General features: G+C 40.7%; 3 protein-coding genes across 6 annotated transcripts in view; 1 reads left to right on the forward strand and 2 right to left on the reverse strand.

Annotated features, from left to right (window-relative positions):
• The window catches only part of LOC121195542 (alanine--glyoxylate aminotransferase 2, mitochondrial-like), a 33,656-nt gene that overhangs the window by 10,659 nt on the left and 1,734 nt on the right, over positions 1–21,263 (reverse strand). Inside the window, exons 2-3 of the mRNA XM_041059075.1 lie at positions 10,918–10,924; positions 9,948–9,952 (exon numbers count right to left, since the gene is read on the reverse strand). The gene's annotated coding sequence lies outside the window, so the exon portion shown is untranslated. The remainder of the gene's footprint in view (positions 1–9,947; positions 9,953–10,917; positions 10,925–21,263) is intronic.
• prlra (prolactin receptor a) lies at positions 234–16,269 on the reverse strand. 2 transcript variants are annotated; one of them, XM_041059073.1, is made up of 9 exons: positions 16,090–16,269; positions 9,241–9,331; positions 8,831–8,963; positions 5,362–5,531; positions 4,207–4,373; positions 3,829–3,970; positions 3,167–3,263; positions 2,449–2,518; positions 234–2,303 (listed from the first exon to the last, which is right to left on the reverse strand). In XM_041059073.1, exons 2-9 carry the CDS (start codon positions 9,311–9,313, stop codon positions 1,209–1,211), a joined length of 1,947 nt encoding a protein of 648 aa, XP_040915007.1. In that variant the 5' UTR covers positions 9,314–9,331; positions 16,090–16,269; the 3' UTR covers positions 234–1,208. The 2 variants fall into 2 exon arrangements, with proteins under 2 accessions (XP_040915007.1, XP_040915006.1); XM_041059072.1 differs by having other exon boundaries at positions 2,449–2,521.
• nedd4l (NEDD4 like E3 ubiquitin protein ligase) overlaps positions 20,386–21,263 on the forward strand; it is a 54,629-nt gene continuing 53,751 nt past the window's right edge. For all 3 annotated transcript variants that reach the window (XM_041059069.1, XM_041059070.1, XM_041059071.1), the window contains exon 1: positions 20,386–20,693. In XM_041059069.1, coding sequence (XP_040915003.1) covers positions 20,649–20,693 — 45 coding nt within the window. In that variant the 5' untranslated portion in view covers positions 20,386–20,648. The remainder of the gene's footprint in view (positions 20,694–21,263) is intronic.

Consider the following 21,263-nt stretch of genomic DNA (forward strand, 5'->3'; position numbering starts at 1 on the left):
CATAATGATTCGTTTCATTAGGCATAATCAACAACCAATTTACTGTCTGTTCTCATTTATATTTTTACCTGCAGTTTTCCCTCTGTTTTGCCATTTTCTGTTTAAAAAAAGTGAAGAGCAGTGGCTGTCTGTAGAATCCAGTCATGGCATGATTCTTTTCCTCATTATTGATAATTACAAGCAGATTATTACTTAGAATTATACAGAAACAAAATAAAAATCAACATAACGGGTACTGTATATTGTAAATTTATTACAAGCATGATTTTTTACGACAGGCTGTCCAAAAAGATTTGAGTGCTTTTTCAAATTGCATTTTGTGTATGGGCGGTTGACTGTTTACAAAGCTATACATAGATACATATACACACAAAGCAATTTATCACTGTTACACAACAGAGACGGAGTCACTTAAGATTAGTGTTGTACATGGCCAACCAAGTATCATGACACAATTTTCCCATCCAAAAAACTAAACCTCTTTGTAGAAATATATGTAGAAATGTGAGATACATAGAAATATACATATATTTTTGATTTTTTAAAATTTATTTAGCTGATCAAAGCAGTAATAAATGTATATACACAAAATAGTCTCTGAATGAAAAATAGAGCAATACATCCACTTTCTCAGTATGTGTGTGTATGTGTGAGTGGGATCCAGCAAGCAGCTTTGAGATACAGTGTTCTACAGGGAGCAAGGAAAATACACACATACAAAAACTGAAGCAAAATAAAAACATTTGACGTATGAGCTTCCTGCAATTTAGATTTTATACAAATCATCATTTTAACAGATACTCACAGCAGTATATATCAGTAAATCTCACGAAATATATTAAAAAAAAAAGTTCATGACATGAAAACGTTCCTGTGACTGAGTAACAGATTTATGACATATAATTAATCATAATTACAGGTAGTACCACATAATTTATACAATCAATCATATTCATAAAGTTGAATGGCAGTTATTATTCACATCACTCAATCAAAATCTTTTGGATTCTCAAAATCAGTGTCACTTCAGTGTAATCAGTGAACAGTTGTCTCTTAGGTAAGATGAAAAATAAATAACGGTAATTCTGTGACAGCAAAATATTGTCCAGTTTTGCAGGAATCATCCAGTGTTAGTGTTTTTGTCTCAGTCCCTGGCTTAAAACAGGTCTTGCAATGTCCCAGACCTGCCAGTTGGGCTTATGGAGCACCTAGTAAGTGGGCAGTGCAGACATGGTGGCAGTGTCAACATAACCACTTGCTGCCAGGGCCATTTCGCCCAGGACCGGTGTGGCAGTGTGATTGCAACCCGTAGGCTTCTGGGTGGTGGTAATGATGGACGATGTGTAGCACCTCTCTGCTCCACTAGTCTCCAGGTCCTCACATGGGAACCTGTCCATCTCTTCTTCTATCACCTCTCTCTGGAGCAGTAGCATGTTGTCGCTGGTAACACCCTTCACCTTGCTGTAGTTCTCCCCCTGGTGTGTCTGCGGGCAGCCTTCAACACAGCCATGGTCTGACATAACGGGCTGGAGTAGCACCATATCTTCCTCATTGACCCTCTGGACTTCGACGTACTCAGTGGGCTGGAGAGCAGATGACTGCTGACCAACGGGTGCTTGTTTACGGCCGATGCTGGAGATGTTGACATCGCTGTGGGACTGGAGTTGCTTGCGGGCCTGCATCTGGGGAACAGGAAGGGAATGAGGTGGCTTGTTGCTCAAGCAGAAGTCCCGGTAGCTCGGTCCAAGAGCCTCCTTGGTGCTAGGTTGGGTGAGGTAGGAGGAACTGGAGCCTGGGGGGAACAGGATGTCGGAGAGGCAGTGCTGTTTGGCCATCACAAGTGATCTTGTTTGGTCCAGTGGACTTAAGCTGTACTGAGGCAATGGAGAAAACACAGAAGGCCAGGTCTTCACCCTTCCACTGGACATGTCAGGGCTTACCATGTCTTCATGAGCATAGGTCAGCGGGTCCTCATCCCAGTCTTTCTGATGCCTCTGCGTCTCTGTCTCCGTTGGACTTTCTTCCTGATCTGTTTGCCTCTCTTCCTCTTTTGCCTCTCCACACTTATCTATCAGTAGAGTGTGGCTGTCGCAGCTGCCCCGGCCGGAGTCGTTATCAGATGTGGAGACCTCAGATTTGAGGAAACTATCGTGTAGATCTTTGTTTTCCTCCAGCATGAGCTCCTGTTCCTCAGGGACATACACCTCTAAGTACTCCACCAGCAAGTCCTCATAATTGGATGATGTGGTTGGCGGAAAATCAGATACCACCAGTGCACTGAAGACCTCCTCAGACTTGCCATTCTACACACAAAGAGGAAAATTGCTCAGCAACAAAAAATAGCAATTCAAGATTTGATCAGCCATTAGTCATGCTTCTTAAATATTATTATTATTTAATTTAGTTATTCTATGTGTCAAACATTATTCAAGATTGTTGCTGCTTTACCTTGAGAAGCTGCTTATCAAATCCTTTGATTTTAGGACCAGGGACTGGTGGCAGAATACAATGCTTCAGACTTCTCACATGAAAAAAGAAGAGGGATTCAAAATCAGGGTGTGTGAGCAGCAGATGAAAATCAATAAATATTAAATGATAATTAAAATCACTACTTCACTTGCTGTGCACTATAAAAATCCATAGTGGCAGCAGTTACCTACGTGAACCTATTCTATGATCACAACTTAATTATCACAATTATCTCAAGATATTAAAAAGTTTTTGGTTTAGGTTTTTCATGATCTTGCAGTGATAAAATGACAATTTAATTTGCACTGATAAATGCAGGTAGTAATAACTGTAACAGATTTCAATAACAATTTGTACTTTTGTGTCTTAAAATCTTGAAATATTTTGAAATAACAGACTTTTTCTTAAATAAATACTTAAATACCACACTATTCCTTATAAACTAATGAAAATTGATAAATGTGAATTGCTTAAAAAAGGTAATATGCACATTTTTATCTTGAAGTCATGGGATAGTTAAGTTGTGATCAGAAAATAGTTGTAAAATCATACTGAAGTTGATCTTAAAACATAAAGAACCTAAAAATACAGCTGTACTGGGCTTCTGTAGCATCCAGTGATACAATGTGTATTAATATTACATAAAACAACATTTGACAAAAGAAACTGCATAAGGAATTCATGATCCCTCTTTTACCTGTGGGTGTTCATGTGTAACAGCCATATGAGGATGAGGAAAATGAAGGCAGAGAAGACCGTAATGAGGATCCACATTGACTTCTCTCGATGGAAATCTGTAAGAAAGCATAACAACGTAAGTGCTACAACACAACATAAAACCCTGTACTGACTTATTACCTGTTTCCTCCAATGATGATGATTATTATAACATATTAAAGGTGTTAAATGCATAATTGCATAATTATCCTGTCCCTTCAGCTGTTTGTTAGAGGAAAGGAGGGGCTGGGACTCAGCTACAGCACAGCCCATAGACTGGCCCAGAACTGTACAGCCTCAATGCTTCAGTGAAGCATGAGCAGAAGAGTGGGCGAGTTGTTTAACCACTATTGTGGTTTTAGGGGTGAACTCCAGGAAATACTCTACCTACTGAAGAAAGAGTCTGGCATATAACCACAACTACCACAAAACCACAATGTGCCATTTTTACACATTATGTTTTGCACTATTTAAACAAATGTAATATGAGAGTGGTATCAATATTTCTCATTCTCATCTAAGCAAGCACATTTCCCAAAATGTTGAACTATTCCTTCAATACATGCATTATATCTCTCATAACATATACTGTATATTATAGTGAAGTAGTGTAGTGTAGATAATTGGCGGTTGATGTCTTACAGTCAGGAAATTTGATGTAGGAGGTGGAACTCCATTCACTCCAAAAACCATGATCGGGCTTACAGCGCACCTGGACATGGTATGTACCACCTGATCGCAGACTGAAAATGTTAAACGTCTTCTGCTGGCCTGCAAGGTGCATCTGGAAATACAACACACACAATCGACACAGTCCAGTCAGTCTTTCAAGCTGTCATTATAGAAAATTCCTTGTGTCCATGTCCACTAAGAGGCCAGAGCTTAAAATTAACTGCAGAACAGCACCCTGCACCCAAGGGCTTATTTAGTGTCCCGGAAAAATCAGCTCAGGTGTCACATTTGAAAGACAAACACTTTAACCACTGGGCCACTCCCTTTGCCGAGAAACGAGCTACGTACCTCCCATTCATCTTCTCCCTCCAACTTAATGCGGAGCTCGTAGATGAGAGTGATCCAACCTGAGCGGGTGTCAGCCTTGTGTGGCGATTCCCATGACACCCGGAGGAAGGGCCAGTCCTTGTCCTCCATTACAGCCACTGTCACCTTCTCTGGAGGATTAGGCTTGACTGGAGAGGGAGAGAGAAAATGTGAATAAGAGAGGACGTGTTTTGTGTGTGTGACAGAGAGGGAGGAAGAGAAAGAGTTTGAAACACAGTAGAAGCCAGCTGACTGTGTCAGGCATCAGGGCTAAACCAAGGTCTCCAGTGTTCCTGATAGACAGGAATGTGTCCATGTCTCTTTCTCTGTGTAAAAGCAAACCAATGCAATCCCCCAGCGACTGAACACTATCACTGCAGGAGTGACCTTCCAAATATTTGTTGATGCATGTGTGACGACAAGGTTGAGATAAATGTTAACGTCTGGACTTAAACTTATCTTCTTGGAGACACGTAGTTGACAATTGTGAGGACAGGGATATTGATAAACCAATAAACTGATAAACAAATCAGGTCAACTATGAGAGACAAAGGGAAGAGGAGCACTTTCAGATAAGCTGTTTCAAGTGCAAGGTGGATACATTAAGTCTTTTAGTTAAGTCTTTTAGTTCTATGACTTTATATCCCTTTTTTCATATTTCATGAACCAAGCGACATTGTTTTATTTCTAGCAACATGGCAGCAGGGGACTGATTCCATACCTCATACAATATTTACATATTTTTACATAATATGAAGTAGATCTGCGATGTATGTATATTTAATCAGATGTCTTTATTCAGTAAATACCAGGAAAACAATGTAAAACCAGCAATGTGCTAGTCTGTCTTTCAATACAGTGTGTCTGTTTTTGTGGCTCTCATATCCAAGTTCGTATCTAATTCAAAAACAGGACAAAAAGACCTGAAACTGACCTTCAGTGAGCAGGTACAGCTGGAGGGAGGGTTAGTGCGCACAGAGAGCATTAGGCTCTGTGTAACTCAGAGGGCCATTGAGCAGTTGTGTGACTGTGTGTTAAAGTACACTTTTTTTTAATCCTCATGGGGAAATTGTGTCTCAAACATCAAGGTAAAACCATGACAACAAATGCAAAAAAAAGTAGTACACATTCCCTCACCAATGTAGACCACATCTATATCCACAGGGTCGGAGAAGGTGCTGCCTAGTGTGTTGGTGGCCACTACAGTGATGTTGTAGTTGACCCAGATGGACGTATCGTTCTTGTTAAAGAAGCAGGAGTTCTCCCCGGCTGTGTGATAGTCAGGACACTCGTACACTGCGTCAGAACTGCAACACAGACAGGGCAACGACATATAAGTGCATGCGTGTAAATTTTCACCAAACTACACTGTTGCATTTCCAAAGAACAGCAAGTGTTTTTCATGCTACAGTTCCTGAGTGTGTGTGTGTGTGTGTGTGTGTGTGTGTGTGTGTGTGTGTGTGTGTGTGTGTGTGTGTGTACGTGTGTGTGTGTAGGACAAGATGAGGCATACAGGAAGAGAGGATGATTACAAGATAATGGGGGCCATGTTTTTTGAATTGCTGACAGGAATGAAAAAAAAAAGTTCAGAGCCATTAATGACCACAAAAGAGATAAGTAGGCAACTACTCTGCTCAAAGGACAATACCTGTGTAATTTCTTCCCTACCTCCTACAATCTCAATTAGCCTTTTTGTTAGATGTACTTGTTTTGCACTGTGCCTTGTGTAACAATGAGCTTGAATGTTCTTTCTAAAGGATAAAGTCAGAAGCTCTGACACCACTGTTTTTCCTACTGCAGATCTGTCTTGACTCTATGATGTTTTGTTTTCAAAGAGACACTGAAAATAACTCTGCTGACGTGTTGTGTATGAGCACTTGGCCACGGCCGCTGACACTTGGGTTCAAATCCCAATAGACCTGGATGTTTTAATGAACACAACTGGGAGTGTTTATGTTTACAAAGCAGGGGAATGTGTCGTTGCTGTAGCAGCGACTGGTGCTGATTGGTCAGAGGACCTGCTCAGAAGGGGGTGGATGGAAGAGTGTGCCTCTGCATGCATTATGTTCACCTGATGGCTACGCGGTGAAATGAAAACCACGCAACCACAGTAGTATTGGTTTATAGTAGTCTACAACCTCCCCAGGCCGATGGCATGGGGTAGGCAAAGACAAGAAAAATTTGCAATTTATTTATTTCAGTAGAACATGGGGGAATAAAACAGCTCCCAGACATATGGTTGCTTTGACTCACGCAACGTATCATGGTGAGCATCACTGGCATTTTGGCTAAAGTGAATTCATTGTATGTCTGCACACGGTTATGTTCTTCAGATGAGAACCAAAAATCAAAATGAAACTGAATGCAGAATGGAAAGTGAGACACAGCGGGAGATGTACAATACAAGGACAAATACCATAACAGTGTGTCACTCAGGAGCACAACTCAGGAGGCAGATGCAAAAGCTCAGAACCTTTTCTTCTCTGAGCAGGCAAAGCTCAAAGTTTCGGGGCAAGCAAAAATCAAGAAAGCACAGGCAAAGTTCAAAACACAATCAAGATTAAAAGAGGCAGGCAAAGAACAGAGGGCTGGAAAGGTAAGACACATGACACAAAGACAATCGTGCAGAAGAAGGCAGGCAGGTGAGAGCGACAGGATCTGAAAGACAATGACATCACTTTACCTCCTGGACTTAAGACAAATCTGCTGCTGAACGGACAGTAGGAGTTTCTGACTGTGGACTTTTCACAGGCACGAATGAGATTAAATGAAAGGCCAGTAAGTGTATTATAAGTACTGAGTGCTACAGTTTAAGATTTTGTAAAAAATAAAACCTGATAAATAGCTAAAATGTGTCAAACTTAAAGAATTTATGGAGCCATTGGAAAGAGCAGTCTCATACAAACCCATGCATCAAACAGAAACTACAGTAAGATGGACAGTCAGAAAAGGACATGGCATCACATTAATAAAAAAAAACAATCATTTTCTTAACCCACATTGTTTCAGCTTCCATGTACTGTATTGAGAAGCGTATCTTTATTTTGCTTTTCTTAAGGATGTTTTCCCACGCCTCATCTTTCAAGGGGGATCTTCATTGTATTATTAGTTAGACATGAAAGCAACAGATTAGTCGAGTGCAGCAGCCTCATTGATTTCACACTCGTCACAAAAAGACTCAGATTAAGAGAACTGAGTATAACACAATGAGCATAACTGAGAGTCAGCTATTATATTTTCTGACAAACAGAAAGTGTATCATCAATGTAGAATCTCTACGATTGTTTTCGTAACAGCGGTGCTCTCCATCTGGGTTTCTGTTATTATTGCCTCCATTTTCTGTAATTCTGAAAAAGACATTCAGACATTCCTGACAAAAAAAAAATTTAAAAAATCACATAATATCACTCACCCCAATCACCATTTGTGTAAAGCTCCAATATATTTAAATACCACTCCCTAATGAGGTCACAGAGTCATGTCAGTCAAACACAAAGCTCCAGTGTAATTTCATGACCTATGCACCATTTCAACAGATGTTGGATATCAAGAGCCAGAGATTTCTCTATTCTGACATTTCATACAAATCAATAGATCATTAGTGCTTTGGTCTAAGCAGTAATGGAATATTGATCATCCTGGAGCCAAACGTATTAGTGTCATCGACAGAGCGACAAGATGTAGGTTATATTTTAAAATCTTTGCTCTGTAAAACCGATAAGTTTTGTTTGGTGGGGATTATGTGCTGGACTTTTTCTTGGCTGGGAGCAGTGACTTCCTGCAGTGTTGTCACCTTGAAGCGGATATGCTAAATTCGGCTAAATTTGGCTCCTGGCTGTAGCTTCATGCATAAAAAACAGATTTGATAGTAGTATCATTCTTCTCATCTAACACTCAGGAAGACATATTCCTGAGTGTTTCTGAAAATGTCACACTATGCCATTAACATTTTCCACAGCGCTAATTTCATCCTCCTTTATGTTTCCAACACTTGTACGTGAAGAGTCAGTATCTGCTCTGGCCCTTCACCTTCATTCTTCTGAATGTGCGCCTCAATTTCAATCAGCCTCCTCGACTACATGCACCCTCGCTGAATGCGTGAGTGAAGCTTTGTAGGTAAACAAAACTGCTCGAGAACCTTCAGTCCTCCTTTGTATCTGTCACCTCCATGTCAGACTTCTTGAAATCCACAGCCATGCGCAAGACCAGAGCCACAAATCTCTTAGCAGTTGTTATCTTCTTACACCTGACTGCTGCCCTCAGTGCACATCACCAGGTAGGCTGCTCACCAACAACTGTACAGCTGTGACAACCCATTGTTGTCTTCACTGATTCTATGCTATATTCTTCTTCCTTTGACATGCATATTGATGTGATGTCCTTGTCCTTGCTGACATATAGAGCTTGTCAGTCTTGACAAGGTCGAACCACCTCCTCTGCAACCGAGACCTCTTTCACGATGATGGACATACAGGTGACTGCTAACAATCCATGAGTGTTACTCTTCTGTTTCTCACTGTGTGCAAGCATCAGTAAGGCAATACAAAACTTAGACTCAAACGTATTGAAGTGAAAGCGTTTCTGCATGAAACTGGGAGCCACTCACTTTTCTTTGCGATAGTACAGAGCGTAAGTTGTGGGCAGTCCCCCGTCAGAGCCTGGCTCCCACCAGCAGGTGAAGGTCTCTTTTTCAGGAGAGCGACATCTGGTCAGTGTGGGTTTCCCTGGCGGGCTGTAGCCTATAGACAGACAGGAATGTGGAAGAAGAGGAAACTGAAGTAAATATTGCACACTAAGCGGGGTGTATTACATAATAAAGACAACATTTTGATTTGAATTATGAATGATGTATAATGTATAATAAATAAATAACCCTGTTACTTTTCATCTATTAATTGAGTAGTGCTGGCTCCTGTTTCCTGTGTCAACCACCTACCAACCACCAGACAGATGTCTTAACTCATTGTCGGAAACTTAAGAAGATACCGAGACTGTGTTTTAAACCTGGCTACTTACGCGTTGCCTTTGCATGCGGCGTGAAGAATAGCAGCAAAAACAGCAGGACAGCCGCCACAACTTTCTTCATCATGGCACCGCAAAGCCTTGGCTGTCGAATGGAGAACAAAACAAAGGAAAAAAAAAAGGTGAAGATAAGGGAACTGTCTGATCTGTGCTCTTGACAAATCACACAGTCCACAATCTCTGATGCTGTCCAACACAATAGCAGAACTGCGTGTCTTGTATTGAGTGACAACATGTTTGCATGACGTTGGAAAACTGCCTACTGCCGCTGAGATGTTTTCACACACCCTTTTTTTGACACTGAGGTTATATGAGCACTAACAAAATGAATTTAGAGTAAATTAGGAAGAGATAACATAAAAAGATGTTATACGGAGGTTGAACAGTTACAATTAGAGAAATAAACATTTTGAAATACTGAATACTGCTGAGGTAAAGAGAAATTTCTGCTTAGAAAAAAAGTCAATAGTGATACAGAATAGACGTAAAAAGCAATTAGCCTGAGAACAAATGACTGAATGAATCCTATCATTCAACTTACAGAACACCCATGTCTTAAACAAACATGATAAGTATTAAAATAATATTTCTTTAAAAAAAGGGTATGAATAAAGAACAGTAAATGTGATGAACTGAAAGGGGAAAAAAAGCTTCTACAGAGAATGTACGCTGTTTCACTAAGGATTAAAAAAAAAAAAAACATCCTCTCCGTTTCTGACTACCTCTACCAGCTGGCACATGCAGCATAACTGATTGCATAACCCGAGTTCAGGCTTTTGCCTCAACAACACAGACGCACACGACAGGAGGCTGGTTTGCCTCGCTGCCGACTAGCCAGGCTCCTGTTCGCATGACATAGAAATGTGCTTTTCCCTGTATGCTTTGCAGATGTTTGAATTATTACTCTGCATGACCCATCATCTCTGAACCCAGGGGGAAGACAGGCAGGGATAGAGAATAGGAAGAGGGGAGAGAGGTTAAATAAAAGGAAGAACTGATGTTGCATCAGTGAAAACTGAAATCTGACAGAAAGCACTTCCCCTGACATGCTCTCTGCCTTCTACCTCTCTTCTGATTACTGATAAACTGTCACTGTCAGTTAAGGATTTGACATATTGATCAGGGAGAGACCTCTTGACCCACTCTGGTCCATCACAGCCGGGAGAAAGTCTAACCACAAACAGATGTATAGTCACATTTTCAAAATGCTCAAGAGTGTTTTTGAATGAAATTCGGGGTCTAATTAATCTTTCTATATGCAAACAACTCCATCCAAACACTCACAAAACAATGGGCTCTCAAAACAGACATGGCCAAAAACAAAAATGGAAATCAGATGCAAAACAAGGCAGGCATCTGACAGAATGCTGGTAGAAATACTTCACAATTTGCTTCTTATTTGCATGTGCAATGTGTACAATGATGTGCTGCAAAAAAAAAAAATTAAAAAAAAAATAATAATAAAAAAAGCCTAATGGCACAGGTATCAGGAATATGAAATGCATTTGCAAAACAGAAATTTCAAGTCTATTCCACTACTTACTACTCTGTGGGTGTATTTTTTATTCAAGCCAGTGAGTCAATATTCCCTCGGAAACACTTACAGCCTGAAGGGAAACACTTTAATGTTGCTGTCTTAATTTGGAGCTTTTCCAGCGCCCGTACCTGCACAGTCCCTCTGTTCCACCACCGCGACATAGCGTGACACTAGAGGGTCCTTGTTGTGTATGTTTTTTTTGAACACACTTTGTTTTAAAACATTAACAGTGAGCTTGGGTGAAAACATAGGGGCACTACAATGAAATCGAATAACGTATGTGGTATTTCTAAGAACACCAAGACAACACCTTGCGTTAAGTATTACACTAAAGACAAGTTTCAACACACAGGGAGACTACTCTCTTACTCACTGCTTTTGAATTTAGGCCAGGTGTCTTGTTGGCTTGACACTGTATGCATTTCACAAGACGAAATACATTTCCAGGTAAATCCTACATTGATAACATGCTTCAACGCCAGCCAGGGGTATGGCTGCCTAGACATGTGTTATATCATGTCCTTCGGTATGCTAACTTGAATTTATGTTATTGTCAAGTACCAAACCTTTTCGACTTTTGCAATACCTTTGAAGGCAGCTTGTTTTAAGGTTGTTACACTTCTGTAATGTCATAAAGACTTTCAGATAGTGACTGTTATCAACTCTTCATTATGGTGCCTTCATTTCAATAACGTCACCATGATCTGATAATTGGCATTAAGGTCAAGGCACTGGATTAGCCTCCTGCTGCATATAGCCTTCTTACGTAACCAGTAGCCCAAACTGAATAAGCTGCTAAGCTGGGAAAGTGCTGGCCAGTAGTGCGAAGCTCTTCCCTCAAAGATAATAATGGTCTGAATGTTAAATTTAAACCATGCTATATGGATTTTCAGTGGGAATACATGTTCTATTTCAAAAACAAACAAACAAAACCCTTTTTCAGTTTTACAATGGGAAAAATCAGCCCCTGTCTTATTTGTTAGTTATAATGTGTATCCCTTCACATTTATGTTCATAACGTACTTTTAGCTGCTTTCTTGCTGACTTCCTGCTTCACAGTTGCACATGTACTAAACATGGTGGCATTATGTGCTGCATAGTTAAAATTACAGCTATGCACTTGAGAACATTATATATAAGCAACCAACATTTTAAGGCAATTATGTTGAAACATTTCGTACCTCATAATTGAGCAGACGCTTCACAGCAGGTAAAGAATGTCCAAAAGTGTATCTTATAAATGACCTATAAATAAGTAACTACATTTAATGTCATACCTCTCAGAAAAATGAAGAGTGGCTGCTCTACTCTGAGATGAATCCAAATCAGTGAGACAAATACTTCATGAAGACAGAATACTAGTTGTGGCTTTGTTTCCAAACACAATGTAAAGAGTGCAATGTGTGGAAAAAAAAAATCAGAAATAAGCCAGGCAGGTCATCATGGGGCTACGACCTAAATTCAGACAGGTGAATATGAATCATTTACGATTTGGGTTCGTCAGTAGCCTCTCAATTTCCAGAGGTGAGGAGAGGACGTGTCAAATAACATGTTGAGGTAAAATGTGAGCAGTGAAGCAAGATGATCCCCTCAGGCACCGCTGTACAACAGCCCACCTTTGCAAAGGTGATTAATAAGGAATGTTTCCTTCTAATGCAGGGTCACACCATTCTCAAGAGCATTGACTGACACAACTGCGCACCACAGCAGTGGAGCTACAGCAGCCCTTTTTCTAAGAACCTGGTTCTTGCTTCTGGAAGGTTAAAGAGAACAAGCGTGCAAAGTACACAATATATCCACAATGATTTACTGCAAGGTCACGTATTTCAGTTTTATATTAACTTACTTTTTACATGCAGTGCAAATAAAATAAGCCAGCGGGACTGTTTACATACTAAATCACATTTAATACAATGGTAGGAAATAAAAAGTCCCATCTCTAACACACTACTGACAGTTACTAATCTGTGGTCTTATAAAAATTTTTTTTGATATGGTAGATTACAATTTGTATACTTGACTATGACCTGTTGTACACTTTGGGAGAAGGAATATGTAAAACAGCTACCAGGAATCATTTGAACTGCTTTCATTTAAAAACCTTGACCTGTACACCTGCTCAGACTGGAACAGACTTAACACTTCCCAGTACTGTAAAAAACCGGTTTGATCACCAGCACCAACACCTTTCTAGGAACATTTTTTTACCTTATAGGGGTAGGCAAGGTTAGAGAGCAACAGAAAACAAGACACAGAATTTGACGTTGCTGAAATTTCATGGAAGTGAAACTGCTAAACACTTGATTTTAATAACTCTATGGCCTTTGATCTATTGTTTCCCTCAGGATAAACATTTAGTCACACTACCAGTGACGTTATATTGTACCAGTTGCACTTTCACAGTGTTGTTTTTTTCTCTTTAGTACATTCATATAGTGAGGAGTAATGAACAGCACAAAATATATTTTCTCCTAATGGGCAAGGCTCAAGATATATTAACTGCACAGACAGGGTTCAAAATACACACAAATTAAACTGAAAGTTAGACAATGCGACACAAATTCTACCCACGCATTCACCCATTGCTCAAATATCGTGCCACTCCCATACACACAATCATCCATTTTCTTGTGCCTGCATATATGAATAAATAACGTACCGAGATTCAAAGAATAAAGCTGTCATCTCGCCTTTCGCATGACAGCATCAAACAATTTATAGCTCCTACAATCGACTACAAGAAATAAAACATAAAAAGTTGTAAAAGCAAAATTCTTGTGAACCACAAACCATGTGCTTCCTGTTTGAGCACTGTTCCAGCTATAGTAAGTACAGCACTTCAAGCAACACTCAAGCTGCTTGTAAATGTGTTGCCTATGAAATTGTACTTCCTCTATTTTCTTGGCCAACCTATATCCTGTGCCCTCCTGTGTTTTGGAAGTACTCACGCAGGGGAAAAAAGGACGGCAGACAACACACCCTTCACTATCTGCGGCAATAATGATCCCACTGATCTTCGGCCATATTGAAGACAAGAATTAGGTTAGCCAGATAAGGGAAACAATTAGGATTCTTGTATTTACAATAGGCCACTAGAGCTTACTATGGCTCCTGTATTCAGGAGAGAGTAAGTAATATTCCTTCAGTACAAGTGTGATTTTGAGAGCGGCTCCCAATAGTTCAAGTGACACTTTAGCCTGGTGAGACAGTAACTGCTTATTTTTAAAGGTGAAATTAGTGAACATCTGAATTTGCCTGATACAGCTCAGGCACACAGGACAGATTTTACGTAGGTGGCTCTGCCAGGATTTAATTGCAGCTGCAGGCGTGCGCTTTTCTGATGGTGGGCGTAATGACATCCCAACTCACCTCCGTCTAGTTGCTGGTTGGTCATTATCGCATGGAAACATTGAGTGAAATAGCTGTTCTGTGCATGTACACGTGAAAGGTTGAGAGGGAAGAATGAAGACTTCTTTTGCCACAAAGTTGAAAAAATTGAGCAGTGTGCGTTAGCTGTTGCTTCATAAAATGACACTCGTCATAAGGTTGAGAAGAGAATTCATTATCATGAGTCATCACTTATTTTGGTGCCAATTACTATGTGTGTCACACCAACAGCTGCCACCAAAGCACCAACCACTACATTATAAACATTAATGTAATGTCAATAAAGCTTGCTGGTGCGTTTCTAGCCAAAGCTAACACAGATATGATATGAAACCTGTCATATGAAAAGGGCTGGGTTTTATATGTAAACTTGTACAGAGAACACTCATATTACAGTACACCTTCTGTTCTATCAAATTAACCTTTGTTATTTGTGTTTTCAGTAGGTGTAACAAAAGGCCAAAGCCAGTGCTACCCTTCTGATCTGAAAAACCTGATCAAACTGATATGCCCTTTTCAGAACTGTACCCTTTAAATGTGAATAATCCATTATTATTTATAAGCAAGCATTTCAAAAATATAGACACAAGCAATGTATTGCTTTAAAATGACCTATTTAACACTCCTAGATAGATTTTATGTTTGAATTTGGACCTAATAATTAAAGCTGTAGTTAGAATGCAATGCTGAACCCTGACTATACAAAGCCCTGGTGCAGGACTAACAGTGGAAAGAGTCAGTAAGCTGCAGGCACCTAACAATTTAATCCAGTATTGAGTTGATCAGCTTGGTGCTATAATGGACAGTGGCCTTTTTCACCTCTTCCTAGCTAGGCTAGAGGCCGATAGGCAGACAGAGGAGGAGGGTTCATGACCACGGAAATCCCATTAAACCGCTAACACCCCAGCATCATCGTCCTCCTAGGCTGAAGGAAATAACTTGCCAGTCGGTCAGCCGTCAACAAGGGAACATGTCTTCATCCCGATGCATCCCAACAAAAAGAGAATTATCACACTCACCTGTTCTGATTCCACATTATACCAAACATTTCACAATGCTACTTCCCTATCACTGACCGTGGAAGACATGACATACACTGTAGGTGTAAACTGAATCAGAGTAAGCTGTTGTTGTAGTAAGTTCTGGCTAACCATCACAGCTGACATGTATTGGCTTTAAATACATTTTATGTGTTGTCAGTAGGACAAATGAAGCAGTCATGTTATGTGCACGTTTGACATTGGTCTAACATGGCTGTAAAAAAAAAAAAAAATCACTTCACAGACTGACTCACATGACCTGAAAACCTTCCATCACATCAAAGATTTCCTTTCAAAGAATAATCATAGTTTTGCATTTCTCTATCAAACTGTGAAATTAATACTTAAACCTTGATGCATGACTTGTTTGGACCTTTAACTGCAACAACCAGCATCAAGTGAGTGTTTCGGTCCTCTGTCTTTCTTACTTTTTATTTGTCCACATTGTGGCATATTTTCATATTATTTCGCTATTTTGTTATGGGGAAAGGCAGCAAGTTTGCCTTTACCACACCCAGTTACACTAGGATCCACACACACATATGTGAACACACGCAAGCAACAGGTAAAAATTATAAGTAACAACGCGACGGCATGCTCTGCGCCCTCGGGCCGCAGGCAGCAATAATAAACGGATTTGGACTTTAAAACATAATCTTTGACGTTCAAAATCAGATGCAATATGCATTAAAGTGCTCGTATACAGGCCATGAGGTTGGCACAAACATGACCCTGCTGAGCGACCGTCAAGCCGTCCATCATCCGCAGCTGGACTAAACACGCAGTCCACGAATGAGTGCAGTAAACTCTACATGATCCCTGCCCCTGGGTTCATTCAGAAGAAAACAGGCAGTAATTGGAGGTGAATCTGTGACTTACCAGCAGCTGACAGGAGTTTTTAGTCTCTCAACCCTTGTGCCTTAGCCGTGGTGACTCCGCCGCCGGCTCCCCAGAAGAGCGCGGACTTACCGACTTGTATAACTGGTTTACCGGGATGACAGGAGACAAGGGCACATGCATTACCGACCGCGCAGCTTTGGCGTCCCGTCAGCGAAGAAATCGCAACATCCACTCTCCCAGCGTCTATGATCCCAGAGGAGGGCGGGGCAGTGGAGCCCAGCCTCCGCGTAAAACCCGCCCACGGTTGCCAGAGACCCGGGTTTCGAGGAGAGGCAGACTTGTTGGACGAGTTTTACATCCAACACAAGTTCCTCAAAGGCGGAACAATAGAAAGCAAATAGGTGCTTTGTGAGCTTAAAACGTTGTCCAATGTCAAATCTTGTCATGCAGATTGATTTGTTTTGTGTCCGCTCAATTTGCTGTAAATTACATAATATTACATTGCTCTCTCTTAAGTGTGTGTGTGTGTGTGTGGGTGGGTGGATGGGTGGGTGGATGGGTGAGAGAGGCAGATACAAAGAGGGTTGGCTTGTATCCCTAGCCCACTTTCAAAAATGTAAACACATAGCGTATCTGTTAAACCATCAAATCTTGTGACATTCCATGGTAACCTACCAGCACTAAAATAGACTGAAAAAATGTTGCTCTGTGGTACACAAATGCACAATACCCTTGCTGTTATTATATTCATTTGGGGGTATATATAAGTAACTATGTAGGGCCTGCTGTGGGATCCTGGTTTTCTGTGCAAAACAATAAAAGTCACCTCTCCTCAGGACAACACATGGTGCTCGCTTGTTGCTACCTTAGTAACTTTTCCTTACCCCACGTATGAACAAATATTGTAAAACATGTTGTGACAATCAGAACACTGTGTTCTGCTAAAGAAAGTGTGTATCCTTTCACTGGTTCCTCTTACTGGGAGCTGTAAACATAGTAAGGTCTCCCAGTTTTTGAGCCCTCCCCCCGCCCCCCCCCCCGCCCCTCTGCCTTCTCTGCCTGTTGCAGACTCACTCTCTCTTATGCATGCATGATTGTGAGTTTATATGTAAAGGATAAATATACTCCTTGTGTGTATGCTTTAATTCTATTATAGAAAAAAAATATCATACCATACCTTTAGGGGAACACAAGGAGGGTAAAGACATATTTGACAACTTTTATAACAGGTTGTAACCCTGGACATGAGGTCCCCATAGAAACAAATGTATGTATCTTGGCGTGTGTCTCAATGTAAATAGCTAAAAGAGATTTTGGAAACAGCCTTCGCCCAAACAAGGATTAAACCCATATGGAAAAAGGATGTGGATGGCACCTGTGATAAAACATAAGGAGAACTTTTTTTTCCCCCAAGATTCTGTATGAACATCAACTGTATGTATTTGAAAAACATAAGCTGTCTCTGCAGATACACAATGTGTAGGCTTCAAAAGATCACAAATTTCCAGGAGGTAAGGAAACTCACAAGGGTGAATGAATTGTGAAGCGCACATCATTTCCACAGAAACTCAGGCAGCTGGGAGGATACAGGGGGAGACAGAAAACGATTCCTTTAGGGATCTTAAGGGATCTGTCTCTGTATCCGATCATTGTCTCCTAAAGCAGACTTCCTTTTTACTCATTGTGTTCACTTTCTGGGAAGCCACACCTACAGAGATCATACAGAGACTGACGCAAACAGACTATATGCATTTATGTCACAGATGAGGGCTGAGAGAGTGCAAATTCCTGGGTAGTGAAAATGACATGGACAGCTGCCATTAAAATATAGACTATCTTCAGAGAGAATCATGTGAAGAAATCAGATGTTCAATATAATACTGTATTTGTCTTTGTTACAGTCACAGAAGAGGCAAGCTTGAGTTCTTGGTACCCTCTTACTGTGAGATAGCCTTCTTGTCTGAAACATTTCAAGAGTGGCTCTATGCAATCCATTATAGGTGAATGTAAAAAAAAAAAACCCTCTATGATTAAAAAAATCTTGATTTTTGTGGCTGGTTCCTTTATGGGCCTCAATGAATATTGCTATTAACGTCTGTAATTAATGTAGCTATTTGTGATTAAGCATAGAAAAATTAGAAAAAAGTGTTAAAAACAAGCTTTTGGGCGGAGTGAATGATGGCCTTGTATCAAGGGTGGCTTGGGAAATCTCTGGCCCTCCCCTTTTCAGCTCTACTTAGAAGCAATAATGTTATATAATGTGGCCATCTGCTCTTCACATTGATTTAAAAGTCCCATTATGCGACATAGCCATGATGAACACCAGTGAACATTTGAACAAGGACACGCTTGATGTTTGCCCTCTATAATTGTGTTCGAGAGATATATTACCTTTATTTACTTTTAATTTTTTGGAAATCATTAACGTTTTCGTGTTGGGGTTGAGCAGCAGAGGATGGGTTTGAGATTTTGGTATGTCAGCATGCCCGGGCTTGCTCGTTGATGCTGCCGCTGTTGCGAAAGTACAGGACTGAGGCACGACCTGCAGTCAGGGGTGAAGGACCGAGGCCCACCTCTTCCTCAATAAAACGTTTTACAGCGTGTAACTTGGGTTTGCGTCCGTGGGACGTTTGCTGTCTCTCTCTCTCAATAATCACTGGACATGGGGAATCAGTACAGGGACAAACCGGGACAAACGAGGAGGCGATCATGACTATGTTGTGACATCTAGCGGCGCTTTTGGGAACTGGTTTCAGTCCACCCAAGGCTATTGCGTTGTCAGGCATCAAGCACAGTAGTGTGTGTGTGTGTGTGTGTGTGTGTGTGTGTGTGTGTGTGTGTGTGTGTGTGTGTGTGTGTGTGTGTGTGTGCGTGTGTGAGCCAAAATCAGGTAACAAAGATGTTGACCTCGCTTGACATTGTTGTCAAGTTGTTCCAGCAACTGTAGTCATAAATAGAATTCACAAATGTAATTTGCATTTAACGCAAATCACACATAACAGTTTAGTATTTCTTATCTTGCTGAATTCATGGCACCATATGTTATGTATACATAGTTGTTTGCTTCCTTGAAGAATCAAGGAAGCAAACAACTATGTATGTACGTGGATTTGAATTAAAAACATACAGGTGGGTAATTTAGAGGCCCCCAGCATGTTAGACTAAATTTTGTGCATTTTACTTTACAGAAAATATACATTCACATATTTGAACATCTGGTAATCGAAGCCTAACCCTAAAGGATTCATAGGCTCTAATCAATGGCTTTATTAATGGTTAGTGCATAATTTACTAGTGCTTTATAGGTAAGTTGTAAGTGATTGATAACAACAGCTTTTGGGTTGACAGGCTGCCAAGTCCCAACTAAGTTCTTGAAGGTGGGTGGTGAAACTGTTCCTTGAAGGGGTCTCCCTAATGAATTGCTGGAGGAGAATCTTCTACAACCTGACAACACAAGTTTTATTTTTCTTTTTAATGGTTTATAAATGATCTATACAGCATTAATGAATTATTTTTTAACCATTAATAAAGCCAGTGATTTCAGTATATTAACGACTGGAAATTGTACCACATCAGAAAGTGGTACCAAAAACCCAAATAATTAACAAAAACATATTAAGATTTTAGCTAACAGCAACAACAACAATAAACATCGTATTTTTGTATCAGTCATATTTATTTATTTGTATCGTCTATTCTTAAATTAGGCTATGTAAATGTAATGAGTAATGTAATGTATTAATCCACATTTACGTGTGCCTTCACACAGGCCTGTTTTTGTCCACGGTGGTCATTGCTTGTTGCGGTGGTTATTGTGAATGCTGAGCTAGAGAAAACAGGAGTTAATTTAATTTCCCTCTATTAGTCCTCTAACTTTTGCCGCTGCATCGACCTAAATTCGTGATGCGGATCAGTAGTAGTTTGATCTTATCTGGTTCGCTCTGTCTATGTAGCCTGTGATTGGCTGTCTGTAACAAGTCCCACCACTGACTTGAACCGGCTGAATGGTAATGACCAGAGCTAATAACCACCTTCACGGGACTAGTTTGCTAGAAATGGTGGTATTATATATATAACAGATACCTAAAAAATACTGACAATGTTGAAGTTAGTTGCTCTCCGAGATATAGCCACACATACTGAAATAAAAAGGCAAACACACACACACACTTCAGCTCCACGCCCTCTGCATATTTTATTGGCCAGTGAGGAGCTTTAGCGAATTCTCAACGCTCTTGATTGGTTGATATTGACATCAATCACATCTAATCGGTACACGATTGGCTGAGCTGTTAAGAGGAAGTCAAGTGTCACAACGTTTCGGGGGATAAGCTCCGAGTTGACAAAAGCGAGCTGTCTCAGTCGAAACATTTTGGATACAGTTTTTTTTTTTACATTTCCCAGTTGTGTCCTGGACGGACCACGCTGGCGAGGTTTCACGTTATCCGGCTGAGTACCCACTCTTGAGGACTTGGTCTCATCGTGAACTTGATCACCACCGCACGGCAGAGAGAGGAAAGTGGGACTTTATTGTTAGCTAGCTAGCTAGCTTTGCTAAGCTGCTTGTTTTTGTGTGTATAGCTTGGACCGCAGGCTATATGGCTGCGAATTACGAACCAATATATGGACTTTCAGAAGACGAGGTAAGCTTAAATATCAGCAAAGCTTGGCTATGCAGACTGTAGTCATAAATAGGTGTCTTTCAAACAGGGGGTTCAGCCGGAGATAGCTAACGCAAACGTTAGCCGAGGCTAACAAGCCCTCACCCACGGTTACATTCCGTAGTAATGTTCAGGCAGCTGCCAGTATTCTGGTCCAGTAGTTTACCCACCCAGGTTGACAGCCGCGCTTCATCCTCTATTAATGCTTGAACGAATTGTACTCGACTAGTACCTCAGAGTGCTAATGTTTCTCGGGTGTGGGGGCTGGATGGCATGACAGGCTAACCATTCTGTCAAACTTAAACACCGCCTCTTGTCAGTAATCAAAGCTCTGTGATGGTGAGCTGACCACTAAACTAGTTTGAAGACTGAAGCTGAGGCATGTACTTCTTGCCCTGTGAAATGAGGTCGATATCTGCTTGTGTGGTGAACCCACTGATATCATGACTTACATCAATAATGTGGTATGAGGTAATGCCATAATGTAAATGCTGCTTTCATGCTTGACTCGATAGTCACGAGTCAAACATGAGAGCATCACTGAGCGACAAA

The sequence above is a fragment of the Toxotes jaculatrix genome, chromosome 16 (genome assembly GCF_017976425.1).
Source record: "Toxotes jaculatrix isolate fToxJac2 chromosome 16, fToxJac2.pri, whole genome shotgun sequence".
NCBI lineage: Eukaryota > Metazoa > Chordata > Actinopteri > Toxotidae > Toxotes > Toxotes jaculatrix.

Bases quoted from the DNA above. Each gene is read 5' to 3' on its own strand.
- prlra (XM_041059072.1), bottom strand. From the start codon at position 9,313: ATGATGAAGAAAGTTGTGGCGGCTGTCCTGCTGTTTTTGCTGCTATTC. The intron at 3,264-3,828 runs GTAAGACATCAA...GCTTTCTTACAG, and splicing joins CTACATCAAATTTCCTGACT to ATTTCCATCGAGAGAAGTCA. The intron at 2,304-2,448 runs GTAAAGCAGCAA...CTTTGTGTGTAG, and splicing joins TTGATAAGCAGCTTCTCAAG to AATGGCAAGTCTGAGGAGGT.